Source organism: Macaca mulatta, chromosome 9, assembly GCF_049350105.2.
Source record: "Macaca mulatta isolate MMU2019108-1 chromosome 9, T2T-MMU8v2.0, whole genome shotgun sequence".
Taxonomy (NCBI): domain Eukaryota; kingdom Metazoa; phylum Chordata; class Mammalia; order Primates; family Cercopithecidae; genus Macaca; species Macaca mulatta.
In genome coordinates, this window is record NC_133414.1 from 53,733,390 (window position 1) to 53,746,737 (window position 13,348).

The 13,348-nt window shown below is 39.4% G+C and overlaps 1 protein-coding gene across 1 annotated transcript; it reads right to left on the minus strand.

The window, feature by feature from the left end:
* Positions 1-1,488: 1,488 nt before the first annotated feature.
* Positions 1,489-12,826, minus strand: LOC100426040 (putative inactive fatty acyl-CoA reductase 2-like protein). Its single transcript, XM_028826255.2, has 4 exons — positions 10,580-12,826; positions 9,763-9,830; positions 3,836-4,010; positions 1,489-1,704 (listed from the first exon to the last, which is right to left on the minus strand). The coding sequence occupies exons 2-4, from the start codon at positions 9,818-9,820 to the stop codon at positions 1,527-1,529; spliced, it is 411 nt and encodes a 136-aa protein (XP_028682088.1). The 5' UTR covers positions 9,821-9,830; positions 10,580-12,826; the 3' UTR covers positions 1,489-1,526.
* Positions 12,827-13,348: the final 522 nt, after the last annotated feature.

Consider the following 13,348-nt stretch of genomic DNA (forward strand, 5'->3'; position numbering starts at 1 on the left):
CTAAGAAAAGCAAGTATGTAATTAAGGAATCATTAGCAGACTCAAAACCATTACAACATTTAAAAGCAATCAACATTACAATTCTTAGGGTGTGTTTTAAATTCCTCATAACCTAAACATATACATTCATTAATTATTCACTTGCCATGATCAACAATGAAAGATGAGTTAGAAAAACCAGAGGCTTTAATTCAAAAATGACAATCTTTGGGACTGCAGCAAGGAAATAACTAGCTGGTGAAATTAATGACTCCATCTGGCTTTATCTCGGCAATGTTCTGATATACATGCAATGAACAACTTCACATTGTTTGATGTTGTTAATTCTTTACAGCCATCTCTATGGCTGGTCATAATACATAAGGTCAATCCGAAATGATTATATTATGATACATAAATCACTTCACATGCCTTATCTGGAAAATGTGCTTGTACTTACTTGCACCATCTCAAGTTCCAAGAGCCAAAAATATATACATGCTCATGAAGGAGAATTTCCTTTCTGATTTTAGAACAGTCTGAAAATGGGGTGAAAAAATGAAAAAGAAGGGGGAGCTTACAAATAACAAAAATGTATATCCCAAATGAAAATTAGAATTTCTATGGAACGAGTAGCAGTAACAATAGTAGACAAAAGATAGAATGTAGATGTTAAGAAGATGTCTACAAGGGAAGCTCAAGACTCCACAGGCTCTTGCTACTAAAACATAGACTCAAGGTTTACCATCTGTAATATTCTGCTGCCAAGTACATCTATGCCACTAGTACTGTCTAAAATGAGGATATATATTAAGAAATCACCAAAAAGGACTGCATAGCAGAAACTTTTCTGATATCAAGGGATCAACCTAACTACAATTATATACAGGTGCCAATTTCCTCTGGAGTAAACTAGCACACTGGGCCTCATGTACCAGTTAGATAATCCAAACCAGCCCTTATTACATAACTTATCTAAAATATTGGACTCTACATTTTGGCTCTGCAGAACTGAGAGAAGAAATGTATAAATAGGATAGTGATATTGCCTTTGTCTATGGGAATTCTTGAGTCTAATAAAAAAAGTCTGGGAAAAATCTAACTCCATGATTACACTTGGGCACATAGGTGATTAATATGAATGAAGTAACAACCATAAATACAATCATAACCACAAGAACAACAGTAATTCAAATTTTTTCACTTCACAGATGTTCTTAGAATGCTTTATTAGTATCTTGCAGGTGCTGTCCCCAAGCCTCAGGTGTCATTCCATAATCTCAGTTGATGCAAAGGCAAACACCACACTCTCCTCTGTTCAATGTCTGCCATCCCTGTCTTTTTGGCCTCTGACTCTTCCCTATACTACTATCTGTGCACTTGAGATCTTCACTGACATAGCTGGGCTCTGTATTTATTGATAAGAATATCTCCTTTCTCTTAGACTAGGCATGACCAAAAGGTTAATCTGGGTTCAAAGATCAATGACAATGACCACTCAGTTTTCATTCAAGATCAATTTTATTTATTGTACAAACAAACATGGGTTACATTCCAGACAAACAGATATAAGTGAGTAGACTTATGCCCTGGTGCCTCCTTGGCCCTTCACAGGATGCAAAACAAATCCTGCCAGCAGGAAGTGGCAGTTTGCAGAGGTGGCAGGTGGCAGAGGTGGCTGGTTGTTCTTTGAGCTGGCTTGGACTTGTCTGGCATGCACAGGCCCTGGCACAGCAAAACATTCAGGGAATAAGAGTGTTGCACAAAAGATTTTACCAACTTTGTCACATTAAGCAGCATTCAAGATTTGCTGACCACCACTTAAGCAAATTTTGTGTTATGCTATAGCAGTGAACTTACTTGTTCTGTTTCTAAACAAAACATTGGGTTCACACACAGGCCTGGACAAAGCTTCCCACTTCTGGACTATTTACTGATCTTCTTATTCTCAAAGAAAGCAAGATGAATGATGCGTCATACCATGGCTATGGCGTGTGACTCTTCTAGACCTGGATAGTTAGTGTCCCAATATTTAACTGATTTTGAGGGGGACTGAAAATATGCCATCAGTTCTTCCTTCTATCATCCCCATCACTACCATACACATAATGACATAATCATGTCACAGTATGTCCTCAGAATCACTATTTCTAGCTGAGTGTATACTAAGGCTTTATATCTAGGTCAGTCCATTGTACCTGTGTCTCCTCTACACCCTCCTTCACCATGCCTACCTTGAGGAATTCAGCAAGTGATCATTCACACAAGTTAAGGATTTTAGCTTTCTCTGCCATAAAGATTATTGCTAAAATACATACCATACAACAAACCAACCCATTTCCCACAAATCTTATTGTCTGACTTCTCGCAGAGTACATAATGACTTTTATTGTGTCTCTTCCTTCCGTGTTTCTCTTTCCTAACTGAACTTTGTTCTTTATCCAGGCCTTCTTCCAATCCTGACACATTTTAAAACCTTTAGCATTTCTGCCTATAATATTCGGGTGTTCTTCTTTTCCTATCTTTACTTAATAAGTCCCACACAAATATTTTCCCCATAATCACAATGTTTTCTTTTCCCTTTGCTCAAGAACTGAGTTATGAGCTCCAAATGAGGTCTGAAAAAAATTGGATAAACTCTACATTGGCTAAGTTTTAGTCATTTGCACTGCTAATAAAGATGACAATTCAACATGCTGAAGACAACTTCCTCCTTCATAAAGGGGCTAACACAGAGGGCAATACTGTTCATGCTTCTGATTCTTGATCACAAGAATTGCTTTAGGCAATTACAATAATGTCTCCTCTGACACATATTATTATTCAAGTGAGACAGAGAAAGAATATGTCCTATGTCACACAGCCAGGTGGTGACAGCTGACGTAGCATCAGCACACTGTGTTCCCTCTAATTTCTTCATTCATCTCTAGGTGGCAGTAAATCTGGTCCTGAATACTGACTTTGACACTCTGCTTTCTCCACATCCTTCCTGTCACTTCCTTTGAGACTACTTCAGATTCTTCCCTTAGCTTCTATTTCTCCATTTGTAAAATTGGGTTGATGAGGATATCTTCCTTCAGTAGCTTTGACAATAAAAATGGGATCATCACGCATCCTCCTTAGCCCCATGAGTAAGCTCCCAGTAAGTGAGGTTGCCATCATTATTGTATATTTAAGGTGATCTACCCATTTGAAAAACCCTAGTCACAGAGCCTCAGTTGCTTTTCTTTTTGGGTGAATGATCACTTGCTGAATTCATCAAGCAAGCTCTTTAACATTTACCTTCCTTTATTATGCTGGAGCATTTCTAATGTAGGAGGCTTTTGTGGCTTCTCACTATGACTGCTTTGTTTGTTCAAAACTTATACAGGCTGAGTATCCTTTATCTGAAATGCTTGGGTCAAAAGTGTTTTGAGTTTCAACTGTTTTCAGATTTTGGAATATTTGCTTATATGTAATGAGATATCTTGGGAATGGGACCCACGTCTAAACACAAAATTCATTTACGTTTCATACACACTTAGCCATATACATATAACCTGAAGGTAATCTTTAAACAATATTTTAAATACTTTCATGCATGAAACTAAGTTTTGAATGTGTTTTGACTGTGACCCATCACATGAGGTAAGATGTGTGGAATTTTCCACTTGTGGCGTCATGTCAGCACTCAGAACATTTTGGATTTTGGAGAATTTCAGATTTTGGATTTTCAGAGTAGGTGTGTTCAATTTGTATATATGGGTCAGATTCAGTTGTCTCCTTTAATCCTTGGCTGAAGGAAGCACTAAAGACTTTGGGGCCTCAATCTCCCATATGCAGTGACACTCTCAAAGCCATTGACTCAGCTTCTTACCTGAGTTTCCTTCCAGTAAGCCACAGATAGAAGTCATAGATGATGGTAGGGGCCTGGTGGCTGATGGCATTCCAGTACTGGGTTGTGAAGTTGCTGGTGGTGAAATCAGCATATGGCCTCCTAAAAGCTCTCTCAAATGGAATTGGAATTTCAAAGGTTGGCAAGACCTGGAATCCTGGGGAAAAAAAGAGAGAGAGTGTTAGAGGAGAATAGGAGGATATAAACCATCATAGTGGAAGGTATTTGTAATGGGTCACAGCAATAAAGACAAAGGATTTGCTGTGTAGAGTCAAGAATCAATTTCTGAGAACAATATAAACATTTTTATGCTAAGCAAGTGGTTATCTGCAAAATGAAACAATGTGAATGGGTTAAGAATTGGATCCTTTATTTGAAACATCTACTCTAAAACAAATTCCTGGGGAAACGCACGTAGTCAATATAAGGGGGTACTGTTCAGAAAAAACATAAATCTGCATTTAATTCTAAGGTTATCTAGTCTATTCTGAAAGCCCCAAGGCAGAGGCTAGAAACTTTATTTCCCTGTCTGGACCATTACTTTCAGAACCATTTAGAAAGTTTCTTAACATTTTATTTCAATCTTTATTAAAAGTTTAACTAAAAAATTCTAAAGGCAATATTTTCTTGTGTTAGTTTACTTTCAATATTTCTCTGGGAATATGGCAGACTCAGTTGTCCACTCTGCTATCCAGGGTTTTATTCATAATAGTGTCTTTTTATAGAGTAAGCTTAATTAAGAACTTTTTACATACATTTGTGAATTCAGTAGTTCTTTCAAAAAGATACTCATTTGAATTCAATTTTATTTAAGGTATGTAGGTTTTTGCAAAGCATATGCCTAAGCTCATTATTCAATTATGATGTCAGTTATTACAGTAATATGATTATTGCCCTACTTTAAAAATGCCAGCTAAAAATCTATCTGAAAAATATAGCTCCTCTTCAGAGAAGATTCTCAAGAATCATCTGGTCCATAGGGATTTATACTTTAAAAAGATGGTGGTAAATTAAAAAGTTATGTACAGGTTGATAGCATAAGAGATTCTGATCTCCACACTGACATTCTGATCTATATATCCATATACTTGTTCAACGTTTCCAACTGGAGGTGTAATAGACATTCACATTTAACAGCTCTAAAGTGGGCCTCCTGATACACCCACTACTAATGATCCCCTTCCCAATGCGTACACAAACTTGCTGTTTCACCAATCTTCTACCTCTGACCAAATGGTAATTCAATTTGTTTAGTAGTTCAGCCAAAAACTTTGGGGTTATCCTTGATTCTTCTCTTTAACAACCCACACACAATTGAACAAAATCTATCAGCTCTCTGTTTGAAAAATACCCAGAATCATAATTTCCACCTGCTATCTCTCTGATCAAAACCACTACTGTAGCCTGGAATGTTGCAATACTGTCCGAAGTGGTCTCTGCCACTACCCCTGTATCCCCAGTCGGACCTCCATGTAGCCGCCAGAGTGATTCTTCTAAAATGTAACTCAGAGTATATTACAGGAACTTCTCCATTCAGAGCCCTTCAATGGAATCTCTTCTCATTTAGAGGCAAAGCCATGGTCTGCAAGGCCTTGCACTCTCTGCATCCTCTCTCTCTGCCCACCACTCTGACTTCATCTCTTACCGCTCTCCCTCTCAGTGCTTCTGCTGCGGCCATACTGGCCTCCTTGCTGTCCTTGAATATGATTAAAGAACTTTAGCACTTACTGTTTCTTCAACTTGGAATATTTCATCCACATGTCCTTCTGATTTGCCCTCTCATTTATTTCAGGTCTCTACTAAGAAGACACCTTATCGGAGAGACTTTCTTTGGCCATCACATATCAAATAGCAGCCTTCCCACAACACTATTTACTTCTTTAATCTCCTTTATTTTTCTGCACTCAACCATATCTGATGTATATTTCTCCTAAGATTTAAATACCAGAATGAAATTTTGTGTGCATTGTTTGAACTTATACGGTACCTTAAAGAGTGGCTGACTCAGTGACTAATAAACAGTTTTTGACTAAATGAATGAATAAATATCTCAGCAACATACAATTACTTTCCTTTTCCTAAATCTATGTCAATCCTTCCTTTAGTCATTTCAAATATATTTATTTAGCATTTAACACTTGCCAGGCACTGTGGTAGATGCTGAGGTAAAAAAATTACATATGACATATTCCTTGTCTTTAAAGAATTGGCAATCTGGTGGGAGATGTGGACAATTCATGATTACAATACTTTGCCTGAGTATTCTGCTAGAGGCCAGGACAGTAAGCTCTGGAGGAATACAAAAGAAGCATCTAGCTCTGTCTGGGTGCCAGGAAGGGGAGGGGTGGGGCTGGGTTAGAAAGGCTTTCTGAGAAAGCTGTCCATATGGTGATCGCAGGCGTTTACTAAAATGTTCACTGTTCTAACCACTGTACGAAGCACTTTATCTCCCTACATTCTCCGAAGAGCTCCCTAGAATAGAATAATTATTATTCTCATTCACAGATAAAAAAATTGATATACAGGGAGAAACTGAGAGACTTTTTCAAACTGATACAACTAATAAGCAGTGGAGTCTACTGAATGGTGGGACGCATCCCAGCATATAACAGCTATGTGAGCACGGATTTCTGTTTAGTGATACATCCTCAGCACCAAGAATAATGCCTATTTAATGAATACAGGAGTGAGTGAATGAGCTAGGATTTGAATCCAAGTCTATCAGATCCCAAAGCCCAAGACTTTTAACCATGAAGCTACCGTCTTTCTGATGTGACGGACAAGTAGAAACTCATGCACATGTAGAAAATGTAATTTGGCAATTGAAAACTGCACTCTACATCCTCATAGGTCAAAGAAGAAATTCAAATGAAAACTGTTTAAGGATTAGAGAATAATGATAACATAAACATTATACAATAAAATGTGTGGGATACAGCCAAAGTGGCATTTGAGGGAAATACAAGCCATGAATGCATGTATTAGACAAGCCGAATATTTGTGGGCTATATTTCTAAGTTAAAGAGAAGAAAAACATAATCAAAGAAAACAGGAGGAAGGGGAAAAAAGAGATAAGGCAATACATCTACGCAACAGAAAACACAGCAGCGTAATAAAGAGTCAATAGGCTGGGCTCAATGGCTCATGCCTGTAATCCCAGCACTTTTGGAGACCGAGGTGGGTGGATCACCTGAGGTCGGGAGTTCGAGACCTGCCTGACCAACATGGAGAAACCCCATCTCTACTAAAAACACAAAATTAGCCAGGCGTGGTGGCGCATGTCTGTAATCCCAGCTACTCTACTCAGGAGGTTGAGGCAGGCGAACTGCTTGAACCCAGGAGGCAAGGTTGTGGTGAGCCAAGATCATGCCATTGTACTCCAACCTGGGCAACAAGAGCGAGACTCCATCAAAAAAGAAAAGAAAGAGAAGAAAAGAGAAGAGAAGAGAAGAGAAGAGAAGTCAATAAAGCCAGAAGAAGTTGGTCCTTTGAAAAAAAGAAATAAAGTAGACCCTTTAGAGACTAGCTAAGAAAAGATAAGACACACAAATATTATGAATTAAAACAGAAGCATAATTACAGATACAGTTTAGGACAAAAATATTAATATAATATGAAAACAATGTAAATACATTTTAAAACAGATAAAATCTTAGAAAAAGAGACAAATATAACTAAAACTGATTCCAGCAGAAAATGAAGCCTGCAAAATTCTTTAACTATTAAAGACTGAAGCAATAAAAAATGTTCTCACCAAAAATTATAAATCCAGATAATTTAAAGGTGCTTTTCCCAAGTTTTGGAGAAACAGATTACTCCACTATTACACTTTCACTCCACTAAGCATTTTCAGAGAATAGAAAAAACAAGGGAACTATATGATTAGCAAATTGAATTAAACAAAATATAAAAAAAGATAATACGGCATGACCAAGTTGGGTTTATCCTAAAAATGGCAGGAGAGTTTAATATTTGAAGTCTTCTGCTTAAAATTAGCAGCAAGACAACAATATGCACTATTGCCATTTGTATTCACCATTATAGTAGAAGTTCAACAAGAAGGCTGGGCGTGGTGGCTCATGCCTGTAATCCCAGCACTTTGAGAGGCCAAGGCAGGCAGATCATGAGATCAGGAGATCGAGACCATCCTGGCTAACATGGTGAAACCCTGTCTCTACTAAAAATACAAAAAATTAGCCAGGTGTGGTGGCAGACGCCTGTAGTCCCAGCTACTCAGGAGGCTGAGGCAGGAGAATGGCGTGAATGAACCCAGGAGGCAGAGCTTGCATTGAGCCGAGATGGTGCCATCAACAAGAAAAATAAAGACCTAAGGCTTGAAAAAATGGGGATAATACTGGTATTTTTGCAGATTAAGTAACTGTCTACATAGGAAATCAAGAGGAAATTTTATACAATTTCTAGCAATAAGTTTAGCAAGATAGCTGAATATAAGGTCAATATACAAAAATCAATTGCATTTGACATCATCCACAAACAATTAAAAAATATATTTTTACAAAAGACATTTAAATTAGTAAAAAAAAAAAAAAAAAAAAAAAAAAAGCATCAATTACCTAGGCCCTAGGTATAAATCTGATAAAAGATGCTTAAGACCTATATGCAGGAGATTAAAAACTCTTCTTAAGGGACACTAAAGGAGACAATTCTATGGAGAGATAGCCCATGTTCACCCACCCAGCTATCACTCCTTGTAATATCACTGAGACTATACATGCTCAACCTCCTGTTAACATGGCTACTGCTCCTAGTAGGAAGCATTTTTATCCCTCCTAAGAGTCCCCGATAGGAAACACAAATGAGTTTAATTTGAATGCAACATCAAATTAATTAGTAATAGCTTCCAGAAATGCTGTGTTAGAAAGGAATCCAGAACAGAGCCTTGGCACAGGGATAACCAATGTCATATCAGCCTACAATGTTTGCTATAGGTGTGAGAAACTGTAGAGCCACAGTGTCCAGCTGTCCTGCAATAGAACTCTCAGTGTGGTACCATGGCTTCCCATTGGAATATGAAGAGCCAGTGTCATCTATGTAACAGGGACAGAAGGGGTGTGTTCGCAGGTACTAAGAAATCCTACAGAATAGCAAAATTCCCTATTTTTATCTTCTGCCATCATTAGATGTTTAAGTTGTACTCAAATTGATTTCCATGGTTTTTGTACATTGAACAGATTAAATCCCTTACCTTCAGACAAATTAATCATTTGTATAGTACAGGGTTTCTCAAAGAGCATTTCCCCAAGTATCAAGAATCATCTAGATGCTTATTAAAAATATAGTTTCCTCAGCATCACCCAAGACCTTGGTCCCAGGGTCTAAGGAATCTGGATGTTGTTTTATTCTCCCATAGTGATTCCTATTCACTTTTACAAATCACCAGTAGAGTAGTTAATGCACACCCAAGAGAGGCAAGTTGCATAAATTAATGGTCAGTATTACAGACGCAATCAGGAAGGAATAAGATCACTCGACTTTTCTAAGTCCCATTGGTCACTGATCATGTCACATTCTCAGTGATGTATCAAGAAGGGAAGGGGTGTGTACAGGACCCACTGCCCCAGCAGGGAGGAGTATTTCAGCATTTTATCACTGAGATTCTTTATAACTGCCAACTTTTGCTTTATTTCATCACTGTTTTTTAAAATCTTTATAACCAATGGACCCCCTACTGCTTACAATCATGTATGTGTTCCCAATGACTCCTTTCCTTGGTAACCACAGTACCTTCTAGTTAATTACCACAGATTTACAATTTCTCATTATTTTGTCTCTTTATGTACTTTCTGTCTTTCTCCCCATGTAGGCTCTAAGCTCCATGACACACTTTGTCTATTTTTTCTCTGTGTCAGACACTAGTAATTATGCAGATACATGGCTAAAGTACTTACCCATTTTGCCCCAATTGCAGGGATTGAGGTTACCAGATGTACAGTGGTAGACTAACATTGACTTAGGTCTGGAAAATGAAATAAAAATTAAATAAATACAACAGAATGGAAAACTAATGAAAGAAAAATAAGGGAGACAGAGTTGTTTCCATAATTCATCTGATTAAGGCAACCTATGCAAGAAGGCTTCTGTATTTTTTTCTTTCTTTGGGTTAATAAGCAAACTGGAAGAAGAGTAGCAAAAGGCTGTGTGTGGGGGGGTGCGTGTGTGTGTGAAAGACATGTGTTAAATAGGAGTGACATATTATGAAGCACATATGTGTGAGTTCACATAAGAAAAATTTAATTCTGTTTACCACTTACTAACGCAGCCAAATGTATGAACAACCTGTTTTTCTTTTTTTCCTTTGTACCAGGAAACTTCCCCACACATAGTGATTGAACACTTTTGGCATTAACCAGAGTTCAACTAAAAAAAAATATTCTCTCATTTCATCCAGTTCTATCTCCTTTGCCCTAAAAAAGAAGGCTGAATGTTAAACTACCAATAGAAAGAAAAGCCTTTTGGTTATCAAGAATTTTTTGGTTAAGTGATTTAAATGTTTTATTACTTTGTGAATAGCCAAGTACTAAACTGTATTTTGAAAACAACTCAACATATATATGATGGCATATTAGGAACTCTATAAAATATTGAAATGAACACCCTCTCACATTTGGGGTCTTATACAATGAAATGCCTATATTTGGAAAATGTGCCTAATAGATGAACCCTCCCTCTCATGAAATCTTTGAAAGCCCACTTGAGCATCCACACCTGTGAACTGCAGCACACCATCCTCCAGCTAGCGGGAGATTGATGGCTGTATCAACCGGAATTGGAATTTAGTCTGCCACAGCCATTGGAGTAGTTTTTATGGCCAGAAGAAACCCTTTCCCAGCCTGCACAGGAAAAAGAACATAAAATGTGAAACCAGGTCTTAAGTAACAACTGGGGCTAAAGTATGTATCATCAAACTGATTATACTAGTGCAATAAGTGAAGATAGCTAACATCGATCCATCGCTTACCAGGTTCCTACACTAAGTCTGACTTCGTCAGCCTATCCTAGCTTCTCAGCCAAGGTCACCTTCAGCATTTTCTTGAACTACTAGTGTTCCTCATGTTCCTTTAGGGAATAAAATTCCTCATATTTGTGAGAGGTTAATAAACTTAGTTAATTACCAAACACCAAGAATACACCTTCACATTTTAAAAATTAATTAATAAGACGTTAAGAATTAAGGTTACACAAATTTCCCATTAATGTTTACCATTTCCTTGATGATTTTGTTTTCTGCTAGGGTTTATTAACCCACAAGCAATAGTAGGCACTGAAAGTTTAAGAAATTTTATTTGAAAAAAAATTAATTGGTGAAATTCCACAATTAATAAGACAAAAACTTTTTTGGCTTAGAAAAATGGTCTTATTATTTACTTTTTATTCAGAATCTCAGTTCACCTCACAGATCACTAATGTTATATAGATACAGGAGTTGGGAATTATTTACATTAATAATTTGTTGAGTTTATGGAGTTGATTCTTTCTGCTTTGCATGTTTCCCACTTTGATTTGAAATGATTAGCACTTTCTTACCTTACTCAATTCTCTTTTCTTATAACTAGCTCCCCTTCTTTTGGACGTAAGAAACCAATTTAGAACATTTTTTAAAATGTAAATAAATATGCATCTTTGCATATAATGAAAACCGCTTTGGGATCATGTTAAAATAATGATGTTCTAAGTCACCAAACGTTCACCCCAACTGAACTTTTTTAGGAGAAAGAGTTGAAGGCAGGTGGGAAACAGAAAGAAAGGGGCTGCTGGAAAAATCTGAAGTTCGAAGGAAGGTCTTTGTCACTATCATAATTCATCGTTTTATATTTGTATTTTAATTCATGTTGAATCTAGCTCTGGGAGGAATAGAGACAGAGTCTGAAGCGCAGTTCAAATCCCTAATAAGATTTAAACTCATTTAGATCACTGATTTCCTACTCACTGTACAAAAAAGTAAAGTGGCATTTAGGCCCTAAATGCCTCAGTGTGAGCTGTGAACCCCACAGCTCTACCGGATCCATCTGGACTTCAGGGAGATGCGCACTAAGGGCTGTTTACCTAGAGGAGCCACGTTTCTCCTTGTAAGACATTATTGAAAAGGCCTTGCTGGCACATGTGTACCCATGTAACAAACCTGCACGTTGTACACATGTACCCTAGAACTTATAGTAATAATAATAAAAGAAAAGGCCTTGCCTATATTCACTGGTGTTTGTATTTGAAAAATTTGCTCCAATATTGGTAGTTCTCTTTCTTGTATTCATTAAGAATTTTTGATGTATACCTGCTTTCCATACACACACGTAAACTCGTATGTGTTTTATAATAACGAATTTAATAATCTTTGAAGATATTATTTTTACTGCATCCTCAATTCACTGCACTAATTCACGCAATTATAAACTGCAGAAAGGAGGAAATACCCCCATCTTGCGATAAACAAAGCAAAATCCTTGGCAGAACCATGCCCCCCTGCCCGCGCCCCGACCAGCCCACCCGGGCAGCCACTCACCGGTGTGAGTCGTCCTAGCTCCCGGCCATGTGGCCAAGTGAATCCATCCTGCCGTCCGTCTCCACTTTCGCCAGCCCGTACCGTGAGCACCGCCTGCAGGAGGGCTGACCCCGCACGAGGGGCACCCACTAGTACCTCAGCACGTGGCGTGCGGGACTTCATTTGGTCCACATGGCTGGACGGCCTGGGGCCGAGGACACCCCGAAGCCCCGCGACCCCGCCGTCTGCGTCCTGCTATCCAAACACTGCACGCAGCTGCCCTATGGCACCCCAGTGAATGGCCTGGTGTGGGTCCCAGCTGCTGCGACCGGAGCTGGACCCGCCGCGGATGGCCCGCCGGTTTCTTTTCTTTTCTTTTTTGATGGAACCTTGCTCTGTCGCCCAGGCTGGAGTGCAGTGGCGTGATCTCCGCTCACTGCAAGCTCCGCCTCCTGGGTTCACACCATTCGCCTGCCTCAGCCTCCCAAGTAGCTTGGACTACAGACGCCCGCCACCTCACCCGGCTAGTGTGTGTGTGTGTGTGTGTGTGTGTGTGTGTGTGTGTTTACGGTGTGTGTGTGTTTGTGTTTTTACGGTGTGTGTGCGTGGTTTTTTTTTTTTTTTTTTTTTACGGTTTCACCGCGTTAGCCAGGATGGTCTCGATCTCCCGACCCCGTGATCCGCCCGCCTCAGCCTCCCAAAGTGCTAGGATTACAGGCCTGAGCCACCGCGCCTGGCCTGCTAAACCGCTTTCTACTGGCGCTGCCGAGCTGCCTGGTCAAGGCCCGGCCCCCTGAAGCGGACAGCGGCGGCCAGGACGGCGCACCCGGGTTCACCCATGGACCTCGCGGCCTCAAACACGAGGGCGCCCCGGGCCGGCGGCTTTATGCATGCGAAGTCCCGGGTCCCCCCTGCCGCCCCCGACACCCGCCCCTCAGCCCCTACTGGCCCGCGCCCCTCCTGCCCGCTGCCCTTCCGTGGCGCTGGCTTAGGACACC